Source organism: Brassica oleracea, chromosome C4 (genome assembly GCF_000695525.1).
Source record: "Brassica oleracea var. oleracea cultivar TO1000 chromosome C4, BOL, whole genome shotgun sequence".
In the NCBI taxonomy this organism is placed as follows: Eukaryota; Viridiplantae; Streptophyta; class Magnoliopsida; order Brassicales; family Brassicaceae; genus Brassica; species Brassica oleracea.
In genome coordinates, this window is record NC_027751.1 from 37,189,625 (window position 1) to 37,203,432 (window position 13,808).

Here is a 13,808-nt window from a genome sequence, read left to right on the forward strand (position 1 = left end):
TTATAATAGGAGAAAATACCCGAACTCTCTAAATAATTTTCTCTCAACCCGATCCCAAATACCCGTAAGAATTTTTTTTTTTTCTCTCTCTCACGTTCTTCTTCTTCTTCACTTCTCTCTGTGATTTTGTTTTTGGGATACTACTGAACAATGAGAGACATCATGTATTTATAGGAGAGCTTACGAGAGTTTGGTGAGAAGTTGTTGTTGACAAAGTGACCAAGCCTTTCCTTTTTGACTTTGCTATCACCAAGACAGGTGGCTGTTTCTCGAATTGTTCTCCGTCTCATTTGGTTTAGCCTTGCTGCCGTGTTCATATGCTTCCTCTATAGGGCTGTTCGTTTGGTTGCCGCAGGTACCGACGGCAGCGGCAGCGTCAACATTCTGCGTCAACTCTTGTTCGTTTCGTTGACGCAGAAAACTGCGTCTGACGCCGCGTCCGAACGCCGCGTCCTGCGACTGACGCCGATAAAACCTGCGGTCGTGATATAATATGCGGCAGCGTCAGCGTCTGCGAAACGAGACGCTGCCGCCGCCGCTGACGCTGCCGCCGCCGCTGACGCTGCCGCTAATGCTGCCGCTGACGCTAACGCTGAAACCTGCGGCAACCAAACGAACAGGGCTTATGTCTCCACGTAACAACCCTTTCACCGTCCATCACCGTCAACATTTAACATGTGATCTTTAACAAAGTAGAGAATTGTTTCTTACTTGTGCTGTAAGTTTGTCCATGGTTCGAATGAAATTTGAAAATTTTGTCTAAACACGAATTTATTTGCTTGTGTTTTACGTTGATTTCTCTCTCTTACTCTATATAACAACCAAAACAAAATACCACACTTACAAATTTAAAACAAAGACTACTCATGATGTTGAAGGAGCTGAGGAAGTTGCGTTTTCAAAACACCAATATGGAAGTAACAGCGGTGTAAAGACCAATGCTTGCAAGTAAAGTACATGTCTTTTTTTTTGTAGTCTTAGTCCAAAGGAGAATTCACTGTCACTTCTTCATACTACTTGTCCTGTGGACTCGGAGGCATAAAGACCAAATGTTTGCAAGGAGAATACAAACTCCACTCTTGGTTCTACAAACTCAGATCATAGTCCAAATACACACTTCACTCTCACTTCTTCACACTACTTGTAAGACTGGACTATAGTCCCTTTTCATTCGTTTTTGTTTTGAGCAAGACTGGTCAATTGGTTTCTGTTTAGTTAATAAGTTTTGCCGACCTGACAGACACTAAACTTTGATTGTACGTACATTCGAACGTCCAAAACTCTGACATATGACTAGTTTTAACTTTTATACATCTTTTTTGTTATTTATCTAGCTCATGTCTTATTCAAATTCTATACCGAGTGTTCTTTTCAGACCTTGTAACTTCTTTTGGGCATAGATCTTGTCACCTTGATCTAAAAATCTAGACTAGTTTCAATTTTTTAAGTACAACATTCATTATTCTTTTAGGTATTTCAGACGCCTATTTTTTTGTTACAAATATCCTGTGGTTGCTTGCTTGTGTTAGAAAAAAAAAAAAAAACAGAGGAAAAATGTGTCGTTGGTAATCCAGAGAAGCTCCAATCCGTTATAGAAAAGGCTAAACGCCAACCGAAACGAACCTAAGAAATCAAATATCCAGGTGTTAACCGAAGCTCTGGTTATTTCCGGTTTGATTATAATCAATGATTAAGAGTCTCTAACCCAGTCAGAGTTTTTGTGGGTAAGTCAAGTGTGTGGCGACCATTGGTCTCTGGTAACGAGTGGCAAAAAAATATCTGAAAGCACCAACATAAAAAAAATCTTTAACTCGATCTAAAGAGATAAAAGAATCAGATTTCAAGAAGAAGAAAAAACTTAAGCTTTTGATCTTGAAAGACTCTCAATGAATCCCCAAGCTGTTTCGTGTAGCTGCTTCGGCTTCGTGTCTGCTCCACTTGTCTCTCCCAGAACTTCGCGATTTGTAATCCAAGCCAAATGTAAAAATACTTTCTTCATTCCCCAGTTTGATTCAGTCTTCTTGGATTCATCATCTTCTTGTTGTTGCAGCGGAACCATCGGAGAAATCAGTGGAGATTATGAGGAAGTTCTCGGAGCAGTACGCTCGTCGCTCAGGGACTTACTTCTGTGTTGACAAAGGTGTTACTTCGGTCGTCATCAAGGTTTGATTAATTTAACCTTAAAAAGTTTCCAACTTTCTTCTTTGCTCAAAGATTGATTATATGATTGCGTCTTTCTACTTGTATATAATGACTTGCCAGAAGAAGATTTAGCGTTGTTTTCTTGATTTGAAATCTTGAATAGGTGGTTGTTTTCGTCTAAAGCTTCTCTATCTTTCTGCGTTGATTACGAACTACTTGGAGAAGCAACTGAGTTATTTCATGTGCTGATCTTGAAATCTAGTGCTTAAGTTGCTGAGTTTTCTTCTTCTAATTGTGAAGCTGAGTTGGTATTAGTGAACATCTTCTTGAGTTCTAGTGTTTAACTGACCAAGTGGGCTAACTCTTCTTTCTAGTTGTAGAATAGATTGGTCGATGCATGTGAACATTTAGACATCTTGCTCTTAACTAATGAAGTGGCTATTTATGGGAACAGGGTTTGGCTGAGCATAAAGATTCGTATGGTGCACCGCTTTGTCCTTGCAGGTGATCTTTGCTTCTGGGCTATCATTATTTTTTAAGAGCATTTGAAATGTCTGTATCAACCGAACAAAGTCTCATATTTGTTATTTTTTTTGGTGTAGACATTATGATGATAAAGCTGCTGAGGTTGGACAGGGCTTTTGGAACTGTCCTTGTGTTCCTATGAGAGAGAGGTAAGAAGTAGCTACATTTGCCTCCTGCAGAAAGCATTACGTGTGTGTGTTTGTTTTGTATACTAAGCATAGGAGGTTCTTTTGGAAACCACCGGCTATATGTTATAAGCTGGACTGTCTCTGAATTGTTTATGGTTAGTAATTTGATAGTGTTCAGAAGCATACGCACGTTATAGTTTCCATAGAGGTTACAAATGCCAGATTGCTGGGCAAGTAGAGGTTTGATTTACCCCATAATTGGCAATAATTGTCGAACCAAAAAAAAAAAAAAACTCTTAGCTCTCTCATAAACTGTTTAAATAAGCATATGTTAATTATATGTTCTGATAATACTCGTGTGCTGAATTTTTTTATCATTTGTGCATCAGGAAGGAGTGCCATTGTATGCTTTTCTTAACTCCTGACAATGATTTCGCCGGGAAGGATCAGGTAACCACCAACCCTCAAATCAATATACTTTCCCTAGTTGCAAGCTTGAGATTCTGATTCCATTTTAAGCAAAACCATAGCAACTTTTACGTATTGAGATGTGATGCCCTATCTCTTCATTTGTTTTGGTGCAGACTATTACGTCAGATGAAATCAAAGAAACAACAGCTCACATGTGAGAACTGATTCAGAGAGAAACGTATCACCAATGCAGCCTGTACATTGATACTCCTCATCATCTTCTTCTTCTTCGTTCTTCTGTACAACTATTTCCCTTGTCAGATAAATACTTTAGTATGATCTTTGTTTTGCGCAAATGATATAAAAGGATCTGACTATATGCCAAAAGTCTTCAGTAAGCTTTCATGAGAGATATGTGTTACTGAAATGATTTTGACTGATTAAAAAATCAAAATAAGAGAGTTCTTGGTCCATCGCTTTACTGGACAAAATGAGCTTCTTGTTCTTCTTAGGATCAGTCTCCAGATCTTTCTTGTTCTCCAAATAGATTTCACAGACGAGAACTGTTCTGTGTTTTTTTTTTTTTGTGATTGAATTTTGGGGAATCGTGAGATTTATATGGGATCCAAACCAAACCGATCACTTGCACAGAGAGTAGAGGAGATCAAAGCTATATAAGATTACGTAGTTTAACAATTTGTGAATGTCACAAGTGAATGGAAGAAACGGACCTGTTTACAATCTGTCAAAATCGCGTTTGTGTGATTGAAGCGTGTACATTTGTATTACGACTCTTGAGTTTACAGGACAAGTAGTATGAAGACGTGAGAGTGAAGCGAAGTGGGTATTTGGACTATGATCTGAGTTTGTAGAACAAGTTGCGAGAGTGGAGTGTGTATTCTTCTCCTTGCGAACATTGGTCTTTATGCCGCTGTAACTTCCAATTCTCCTTTTGAAAACAAAACTTCCTTACCTCCTTTGGGAACACCCTGACTACAGAACATGAGTAGCATGTGTTATAAATATCAAATTGATGAGAAAGAAGCTGAGAGAAAGAAGTAATATTCGAATTGATGATCAGATTGATGTCAATACAGAAGTTGTGGCAAAGGTACATGAGAAAGTATTGGAGGATGAGGGTAGTAAAGAAATCATCACAGAGAGTGCAGAGTCAGATATTGTGGAGATTCAGGAGGCTCTGATAGACCATGAATTTTACCCATTATTAGCCATGGTTTATAAGTGTTTTAAGATATATTTACTACTATATAGAGTCTATTTAGAGTATTTACAGGTCCAGGTACTATCTGCAAGGAAATGATATATTTGGAACTATTTGAAGGTCTTCTGACCTTCGCTGGAAGCAAGACGGTCACCACTCAATATCGACCGACAGTTATCACCAAATATCGACCGATGTTGAGCTCTTCATATCGGTCGATAGTGAAGCCACCCGAGAGTTAACGACAAATTAGAAGATTTCAAGTTTCAGAAAAGTCTCAATAATTACATCATTAGTCTCTGACCGCCTGTTAGGCTATTTATTAGGGTTTTGTATCATTTTAGAGGTAGACTTGCCTAGAGACCTTTGAGACCTAGTTGGGAGGAGGCAAGAAGTCACCATTCTGAAAGAGGAGAGCTTAGGATTGAAGAGATAGATCATCAGAGAGGGAAGATCTTGAACTCCCTTTGTTTCTTTACTCTATCCTGTTTTTATTATTTTATTTAAGTATTATTCAGACCATAATAACTATGTGTTTCATGAATATGTCTGAGTAGTCCTTACTGTTAGATTTAGGTTTCTCAAATGGGTTGATAAATGTAATACTGACACAACAATTGTTAGGGTGTTTAGAAATATAGTTCATTCATCTAGTTGTGCTTAAAGCTAAGTTTAGGATATATCACCCTTTAAACTTAGATCTTAGGATTAATTGGGATCAAGCTATTGCTTGACTCAATACCTGAAAATAACTAGTATCATCTAATTGACTGGATACAGACGAGAGTTGATCTAGTGAGTTAGAGAATATAAATTAAACCTGTCCGTAAAGCTTTCTGGAAGAAGTATCGATCGACGCAGCGATAGCCCTGTCGATCGATATTTTGAAAGGTGTATCGATCGATATTCATAAAGAATTATCGATTGACACTTTCTCTTGATTAACATACGAGAGTTGAGATCCGAGATCCAGATTAGACAATCAAATGGATTATATCTTAGTTTGAATTCAAGAACAATTAATATTAATAAAACCCTAAAAACCCAAATTAAGTTTTACTTATTATACCTGAGAATATACCCGAATCTAGCTACTTTACCCAACTGTTAACAACTTCAAAACAATCAATCGAGCAATAAACTTGCTCACCAATCCATTTACTGCTTTAAAACTTATAAACCATTCGATCTATATTTATTTCAAGATCATAATCTATTGTGTAATCCTAGAGTCTCTGTGGATTCGATCCCTAAGTACTACATCCGAACCTCTTATTTGAGAGAGTAATTCACTCCTTAGGGTAATTTGAGTGATATCAGGCTCCAGCAAAAGCTTGGTTGCTAGTATCTCCATCTAAAGTGGCAAGAGCTCAGATATAATCACCACAGAAGCAAACTGATGAAGTCATGATATCTGCTTCCAAGTTTTCCATTCTTAGTGATGAAGTGGAGGAAGGGGAAATTCCGGTAGAAGAGCAGCAGGGAAATCAAACGAATGAATTTGAAGCTAGTGAACCAGGGGGGGGGGGATTCTGATACGGATCTGTTGGAAGATCACATTCTGAATCAGCAGAGCAAAGAGAAAGATAAGTCAGTTCACAAAAAGGGGATGAAGAGAGGTCGGAAGGCTAAAGCTCAAGATGCAAATCTCATGAGCACAAGGTCTTCTCGACGAAACCTATAATTATGTCGTGTTTCTTCTGGAATGTACGCGGATTCAACAAACCTTTGAAGCATTCCGTGGTAAGAGATTGGGTAAATGGAAATGCTTTGAAGTTTGGATGTATTTTTGAGACAAGGGTAAAGGAAAGAAAGGCATAAGGGATTTTAAAGACGGTTTTTCTGGATTGGAGCTCTATGACAAACTATGAGCACATCCAAGGTGGTCGAATCTGGCTAGTCTTGAAGGATACAATCTGTGTCACTCCGGTATACAAATCAGATCTAATGATTACATGTTCTGTGGGTATGCAAGGTGAAGAGGAGTTTTTTTGCACCTTCATCTATGCAAGTAATCTGGTGGAAGGAAGAAAGGAGTTATGGGAGGATATATGTCACCACAAGAATTCTTCTTTGTTTCAAAATAAGGCGTGGTTGATTATGGGAGACTTCAACGAAATCTTAGAAGGTGAGGAAAATTCGAGATTCTTAGATTTGGGAAGGCTTCCTTGTGGAATGAGGGATTTTCAAAGGATGGTGCTTCACTGTAATCTGTCTGACATGGGCTACCAGGGTCCATTGTTTACATGGTGTAATAAAAGAGAGGACGGTGTGATCTGCAAGAAGTTGGATAGAGTGCTGATAAATGACGTTGGGTTGCAAAGATTTCCAAGTGCTTTTTGGATATTTGAGTCAGGAGGATGTTCAGATCATATGAGATGCAAGATTCAACTGTTGGCGCCGAGTGAAAAAATCCGAAGACCTTTCAAGTACGTCAACGCCATTGGTAGTCTCCCTCAGTTTTTTCCTTTGGTAAAGGAGTATTGGGACACAACAGAAAATATTTTTCATTCCACTTCTGCGATGTTTAGATTCTCAAAAAAGCTGAAGAAATTGAAGCCTCTTATTGGGGAGTTGGATCGTGAGAAGCTAGGTAACCTATCAAAGAGAGCAAAAGTGGCGCATGAAATTCTTTGTGACAAGCAGAATCAGACTCTGCTAAATCCGAGTAGTAGTACCATTCAAGAGGAGACTGATGCTTATGAAAAATGGTTACATGTAGCGGGTTTGGAAGAGGATTTTCTTAAGCAGCGGGCGAAGCTTCATTGGTTAGATGTGGGTGACCAAAACAATAAGACATTCCACAATTCTATCAAAAGCAGACAGGCTCAGAACGCTATTCGTGAGCTCAGATGGTAACACAGTCTCTACCCACTCGGATATAAAGAAGGAAGCTGAGAAATTTTTCTCAGAGTTTTTAAACCAGATACCTGATAGTTACCAAGGTACCTCTGTGGAAGAGTTGCAAAATCTATTTGGGTTCAGATGTTCTGCTGAGGATTGTCGTTTGCTTGAGTCGGAAGTTACTGATGAGGAAGTACATAAGGTTCTGTTCTCTATGCCATCGTACAAATCACCAGGCCCTGATGGCTATTCTTGCGAGTTCTTCAAAGCTACTTGGTCTTTTCTGGGTAAGGATTTTATCATTGCAGACCAGACAGTATTTCGGTTTGGCTTTCTTCCTAAAGGGGTCAACTCTACAATCTTAGCTCTGGTTCCTAAAAAGACAGACTCTACGGAGATGAAGGAATACAGGCCCATTGCCTGCTGCAATGTTCTATACAAGATTGTCTCTAAGATCCTTGCAAATAGGCTGAAGGGGCTTCTTCCTAAAGTGATCACAGAGAATCAGTCAGCATTTTTGAAGGGGAGGTTACTGATGGAAAATGTGTTGTTGGCTTCAGAGCTCGTAAAAAATCTACCACAAAGATGAAGTTTCTCCAAGTGTGTGATGAAGACTGATATATCAAAGGCCTTTGACTCAGTTCAATGGTATTTTGTACTGAAGAGTTTGGAGGCTCTAGGAATGCCGGAGAAATTTATTCACTGGATTAAGCTGTGTATTACTACTCCATCTTTCTCCGTTTAAGTCAATGGGGACCTTGCTGGCTATTTTTAAAGTACAAGAGGTTTGAGGCAGGGCTGCTCTCTCTCTCGCCATACTTGTTTGTGTTGTGTATGAACGTCCTATCTCATAAAATTGATAAAGCAGTGGAGCAGGGTAAGTTCAGGTTTCACCCGCAGTGCAAAGAGCTATCACTTACTCACCTTTGTTTTGTGGATGACCTGATGGTGTTCGTAGAAGGATCTAAGGAGTCTATAGAGGGGGCCCTCTCAGTATTTGATGAATTTGCTGTATGGTCAGGTCTCTGTATCAGTATAGAGAAGTCCACAGTTTATATGGCTGGTGTCTCAGTAGAAGAGAAGAGGAGAATCTTAACTAACTTCCCGTTTGCGGATGGGGACCTTCCGGTTCGATATTTGGGACTTCCACTGATGACTCAAGGGATGAAGAAGCAAGAATACCTACCTCAGGTGGAAAAGATCAGAAGCAGGATCAACTCTTGGACATGTAGATTTCTTTTATACGCTGGAAGACTTCAGTTGATCAAATCAGTCCTGATGAGTATTGTAAATTTTTGGACAGGGGTTTATAGGCTTCCTAGTAAGTGTATGAAAGAGATTGAACAACTCCGCTCATCATTTCTTTGGTCTGGTCCTGAGCTAAAGTCAACTGGGGCAAAAGTTGCTTGGAGAGACATTTGTAAACTGCAAAGTGAAGGTGGGCTGGGAATTCGACCGTTGAAGGAATTAAACATAGTTTATGGGTTAAAACTCATATGGAGAATGTTATCTGGTGTATCTCTATGGGGAAAATGGATAAAGCTCAAGCTTCTAAAGCAGAAAAGCTTCTGGGAAGTAAGGGAAAATATTTAAATGGGATCTTGGATGTGGAAGAAGATGCTTAAATTGAGAGGGGTGGCAAGTTCTTTCTACAAAAAAGCAGTGGGTAATGGTAGGCACACCTCGTTCTGGTATGATAGATGGTCAGATAAAGGAGTTCTTATTGACATTTTGGGTAAACGTGGAATCATCTCTTCTTTGATTGTTCCTTCTCCTCTCAGGTATGGGAACACCTAGTGAAAGGGATCTTGGGTAGTGCTTATACAAATGACTGGAACGCCGTAGTAATCTTGATCACAGATCAGTCCATGGAAAGAAAGAAACTTTTCTGCATCAGATATGCGTTTCAAGCTGCGGTCCACGCGTTATGGAGGGAGAGAAATAAGATCAAGCATGATGATAAGCCTTTGCCTCTAACAGCTCTACAGAAGTTGATTGAGAAAGGAGTTCGCAATAAGCTAAGTCTGATGAGAACAAAGGGTGGGAAAGGTATATAAGGAGTTTTGCAGTATTGGTTTGGAGCTAGATTGTGAATAGAAATAAATTTTCTTGGGGGTTATAATCTAGAAATGTAAAGGAGTAAGGAGTAGTTTTACACAAAGGTGCACTAGTTGTAATCAGATTTTTTTGATGAATATAATTTAACATTCATTCAAAAAAAATATATCAAATTTTGGTGCTTTGGTTTGGTTGTTATACAGAGTGAGAGTGAATTAACGTAAAACAGAAGCAATTGTTTTGAAATTAATTCTGTTGAGACAAAAGAAGGGTTTGCTTGTGGCAGTCAACGAGAAATATACATATCACAATGTTTCTAAATAAAATAGTCCATTGAAATTCAGTGAGGTTTTATTAAAGATATATGAATAATAGTGTAATAAACAGAACAAAAAATTATGTCTTGCAGAGTTACATATATTTATATATGCGTATTCAAAATAAAAACATGCAGATGCATAAACAGCTTCACTCTCTGTGATCATCAGGTAAATTGTTTGGAATCTCAGAGTTGTGATTAGGAAGGTTGGAGCTAGAGGGATGGTAGAGTAGATGCCTGAAGTAGTCTGTTCTCATCGACATAGCTTGAAGACATAACGGGATTAAAATCATGAGAGAAGCTAGGGTTACCGACCATGAAACCACTATAAGGGTCCTGAAAATCAAAGCAGAAGTCATCTGAGAGACATGGATCTTCAACGTTGCAGCTGTTGGTAGTATCAGCCATACACATATTCTGATCAAAGCCATAATTAAGCTCATGAGGCATCAACTGATTCAACTCGTAGTTGCTCACAGATTCTTGTAGCTCTAGTGGAAACACTGAGTAATCTGTTGTGTTTGAGGAGACGCAAGGATGTTGAAAGTTGTTAACCATACACATCATGTTCTGATCAGAACCACCATAAGGCATCAACTGATAATGTAACGTTGAGTAATCTGAAAGGCAAAGATGTTGAAAGTTGTAGTTGTTGTTGTTCTGATCATAAACACAAGACTCTTGTGGGTACTTGGTGAAGTGGTTGGGGTTCAAAGAATGTTGACGGTCATCCAAGTTTGCTTTTGCCGCAAGAAAACGACGTCTTTCTTGCAATTTCGAGTAGCTTAGTTCCAAGGAGTGAATCAGTTGGTTGATTTGGTCGGGAGTGTAATGATCAGAGATTGGATACTTTAGTTCTTCAACATTCCTCTTCGCCTTCTTGAAATTGTCGATCATCTTCTTCTTCTCCTTATTCTTGTTGAGGAACTCGTAAAGATTGACGCTTTTCTTGCGTCTCTTGGCTTGGTCTAACTGGATGTAGCGGAGAGCGAGGGATCTCACTATGTCTCTGTTCTCAGGCCATGTCCTCATTTCTCCGTCAGGTCCATAATGAATGACGCAGGCTTCGATATCACAGAGAGTAGTAAGCTCCTGAGCTTTCTTGAATATCGTCAAGAGTCTGCTTTTCAAACTCGTTGCAGCGAGTGAATAACTTGAAGAAGAAGAAGAAGAAGAGCACTTGGAACAAGAGGAAGAACGAGGTGATCGCATGGTGGCTTTTCTTGTTGATTTCTCGAAAAAAGTTGTTGTTTTCTTTTCTATCGCACAGGAAGAAGAAAGAAGAAAACAAATGAAATTGCGTGAGAAACTGTGTGAATTGATTTGGATTGGATATATTTATAGATTCTTCTTTAACGTCTGGTAAAAAAAAATGGAAAGATTTACTTCACAAATTATTTAGCCGTTGAGAGGCTTGTGAGAAAAGGAAAGATTCACTTCAGATTTTCCTTTTACCCTTCTCTATCTCCCTCGTTAATGAACACGGTAAAGGTCATGTGCCTTTAGATTTTGTTTGCTAGATTTTCGTATGATATCGATTCAGCTGGCGAATCACTTACAAAAGTTTGATATCAAACTTCCCATTTACGGGCTTGTCGTTTGTCCCCAAAATATAAATCTACCAATCAGTGCCGCACGTCCCCCAAACTCTCTAAACGCACCGGTTATCTCAAATTATAAAAGTTTTATTTTGTTCGAGGATTCGGTTCTATAACGACGCGTTTAATCGATGGTGTTAAAAGTTACTCCAAAGACTTGACTTTCAAGTTTCAACTGCACTTCCACCTCATCAACTTAGAGCCAGCTCAGCATCATTCTTTCACTTCTTTTACTCGGTTCCTCTGTTTAGCCTTCTCTTCTTCTTCTGTCAAAATGTAACTTCTTCAAGAAGAGATAGAAATCACATGAGAATTTAAGGCAAACAGGTTTGCAAAACTTCCACATGCATCATTCCAAAACTAAATAGGTGGAGCTGCTTTTAATCAAGATATACTATAATCAAAGAGCAACTAGAGAAGCTTGTGAGTGTTGCTCAGCAGCTCACATACCATAAAAAGAATGTTGTAACATGTAGCCATTGTGTTTTAGTGAAAGTGAAAAGTTCACGAGGTAAGAAGAATAAAGGGACAGACATGGGTATGGTTTTAGTGCTGGAGAACGATGTGAAACAAAATCCTATGCGATCATGGTGAAGTAAAATGTGACTTCATAGAGAGTGGCAGATGCTTGAAGCAATGATACAAGCTGCTTTTGGCTCAAAGATCACTGCGATGAGAAAGAAGGTTCTTGCAGAATGTTACGGAGGAGACATTGTTGCAACTATTTTTACAAGCCAATTGGGCTGAGTAAAAATTAAGTATGAGTGAATAGAATTTTACAAGTCTATTAGGCTGAGTAAAAAATCTAATCTAATGTGAAGTAAATGTTGTACTTTATATGGAGAAAGTCTATCAAAGTTGCAAGCCCATGTGGAAGCACCGTAGCCTACTGGTTAATGTTTAAAGGTTTCTACACCCAGGTCTGGGGTTCGAATCCCAGATTATGCAATTTATTGCAGATTACAGGAAATCCAGGTTTCAACTCCCGGAGAGAGCGATTTATTAAACAATTATGCAGACTACGGAAGAAAGGCTTACAAGGGATCTTCAACATGGTGCAAGTAAATCTGGCCAGACGTGGATCTTCATAGGACGGCTCAGGTGATGCAGTTAGGCGTAGGTCTTCATAAGGCAGGTAGTATTGTCGGTTGTCGAATCGTCTATGTAATCTTTCTCATATCATAATTGTAAGATCATAATAAATCAGCGTTAAAAAAAAGTTGCAAGCCCATGGGCTGAGTAAAATGATGGAAAAGCCTTTTACTAGGTTGATGACTAAGCTAAGTCTATTTGATGACAAATGGCTTAAGCTAAGTAAACTCGGTGACTAATCTAACTTAGTGACCAAACTATGCAACTTAGTGACAAATGGCAAAAGCCAAACCTCACTTGGTGTCTAACCTTGATGACTTACTAACAAATGTTAAAAGCTTAAGCAAACTCAATGACACATATCAAGTTGCTTTATGGCTAAGCTTTGTGAATCTCTCCAATAAATAGACATTTTACCTCTCCATTAAATTGACTCACACATAGATAAGAATCTTAAAGATAAACTTCCACATACAAAGTTCCAGCAATACCTCTAGTCTTTCAAAGTAAGTCTCGAGAGTATAGTATGGTAGTTGATTCGCAGATTCTGTTTTGGGTGATGCAAAACAGTCTCACGTGGTTTTATCCTGGGACTCAAAATCATACAGAAACTGTCTCACCTACGGACGATTTATTGAGTTAAGGAAAGTGATCAAATCACGACTCCACGTATTCGTCTTTTTTTTATATCGGTTTTAAAACATTTTACCGCTTTATATTATCGTTATCATCACATAATTTTCAATCTGGATTCTAGCGTCATAACATACTTAACTCAATAAATCCACTTCCTGCTTATCGCCTGAATCGGATTGAATATTGCGAACAATATTTTTAAATGATTTTATAAACGGATTTATAACGTTTTTAAATCGTCTAAAAACGGTTCTGAGAACGCTCTTTAGCTTTTCTTCAGAACATTTTGGTTAAAAAGACGAATCATCCTTAGAAAATGATTTACGTGACATTCATTGAAAGGTTCACGGTCTCATTTTTCTAAAGGAAAAATAGCGTTTAGGATAGCCTTTTGGCGAAATCCGGAAAACGACTATCAAAGTTCAAGAACGCTTCTTAGCGATTCTGAGAACGATTATCTGCAATTTAAAATTGCATGTTCGAATTGAGTTCACATTACTTACTACGGTTTGTAATTTGTGAACAGATTCAATAATGACTACGGTCAGTGGGGCGAAAGGTGATTCGACAAGTGAGCCGACAACCCAATCCGGGAATGATCTACCACTTGGATCGCAACCTCCACAAGTTCCGGTTGTACCAAGCAACGTAAGCGGACTTCAGCCCGATAGGTTCGATGGATCGAACTTCAAACAGTGGCAGCAAAGAATTGTGGCAGCAAATAATGCACTTCTTTCTGACAACACTGAATTTGTCTCGGTATCTTATCGAAGTCAAACCAGTGCTACCTGCGGACAATACTGATCCAAGGGCACTGGCAAGCCTTGAAGCAT

At 38.8% G+C, this 13,808-nt stretch overlaps 2 protein-coding genes across 2 annotated transcripts; one reads left to right on the forward strand and one right to left on the reverse strand.

The window, feature by feature from the left end:
• Nucleotides 1-1,749: 1,749 nt before the first annotated feature.
• On the forward strand, nt 1,750-3,679 carry LOC106337594 (ferredoxin-thioredoxin reductase catalytic chain, chloroplastic). Its single transcript, XM_013776701.1, has 6 exons — nt 1,750-1,980; nt 2,051-2,163; nt 2,597-2,646; nt 2,745-2,816; nt 3,185-3,245; nt 3,380-3,679. The coding sequence occupies exons 1-6, from the start codon at nt 1,887-1,889 to the stop codon at nt 3,422-3,424; spliced, it is 435 nt and encodes a 144-aa protein (XP_013632155.1). The 5' UTR covers nt 1,750-1,886; the 3' UTR covers nt 3,425-3,679.
• A 6,183-nt stretch (nt 3,680-9,862) lies between these two features.
• On the reverse strand, nt 9,863-10,887 carry LOC106338804. Its single transcript, XM_013777697.1, has one exon. It carries the CDS (start codon nt 10,859-10,861, stop codon nt 9,863-9,865), a length of 999 nt encoding a protein of 332 aa, XP_013633151.1. The 5' UTR covers nt 10,862-10,887.
• Between the last annotated feature and the right edge of the window lie 2,921 nt (nt 10,888-13,808).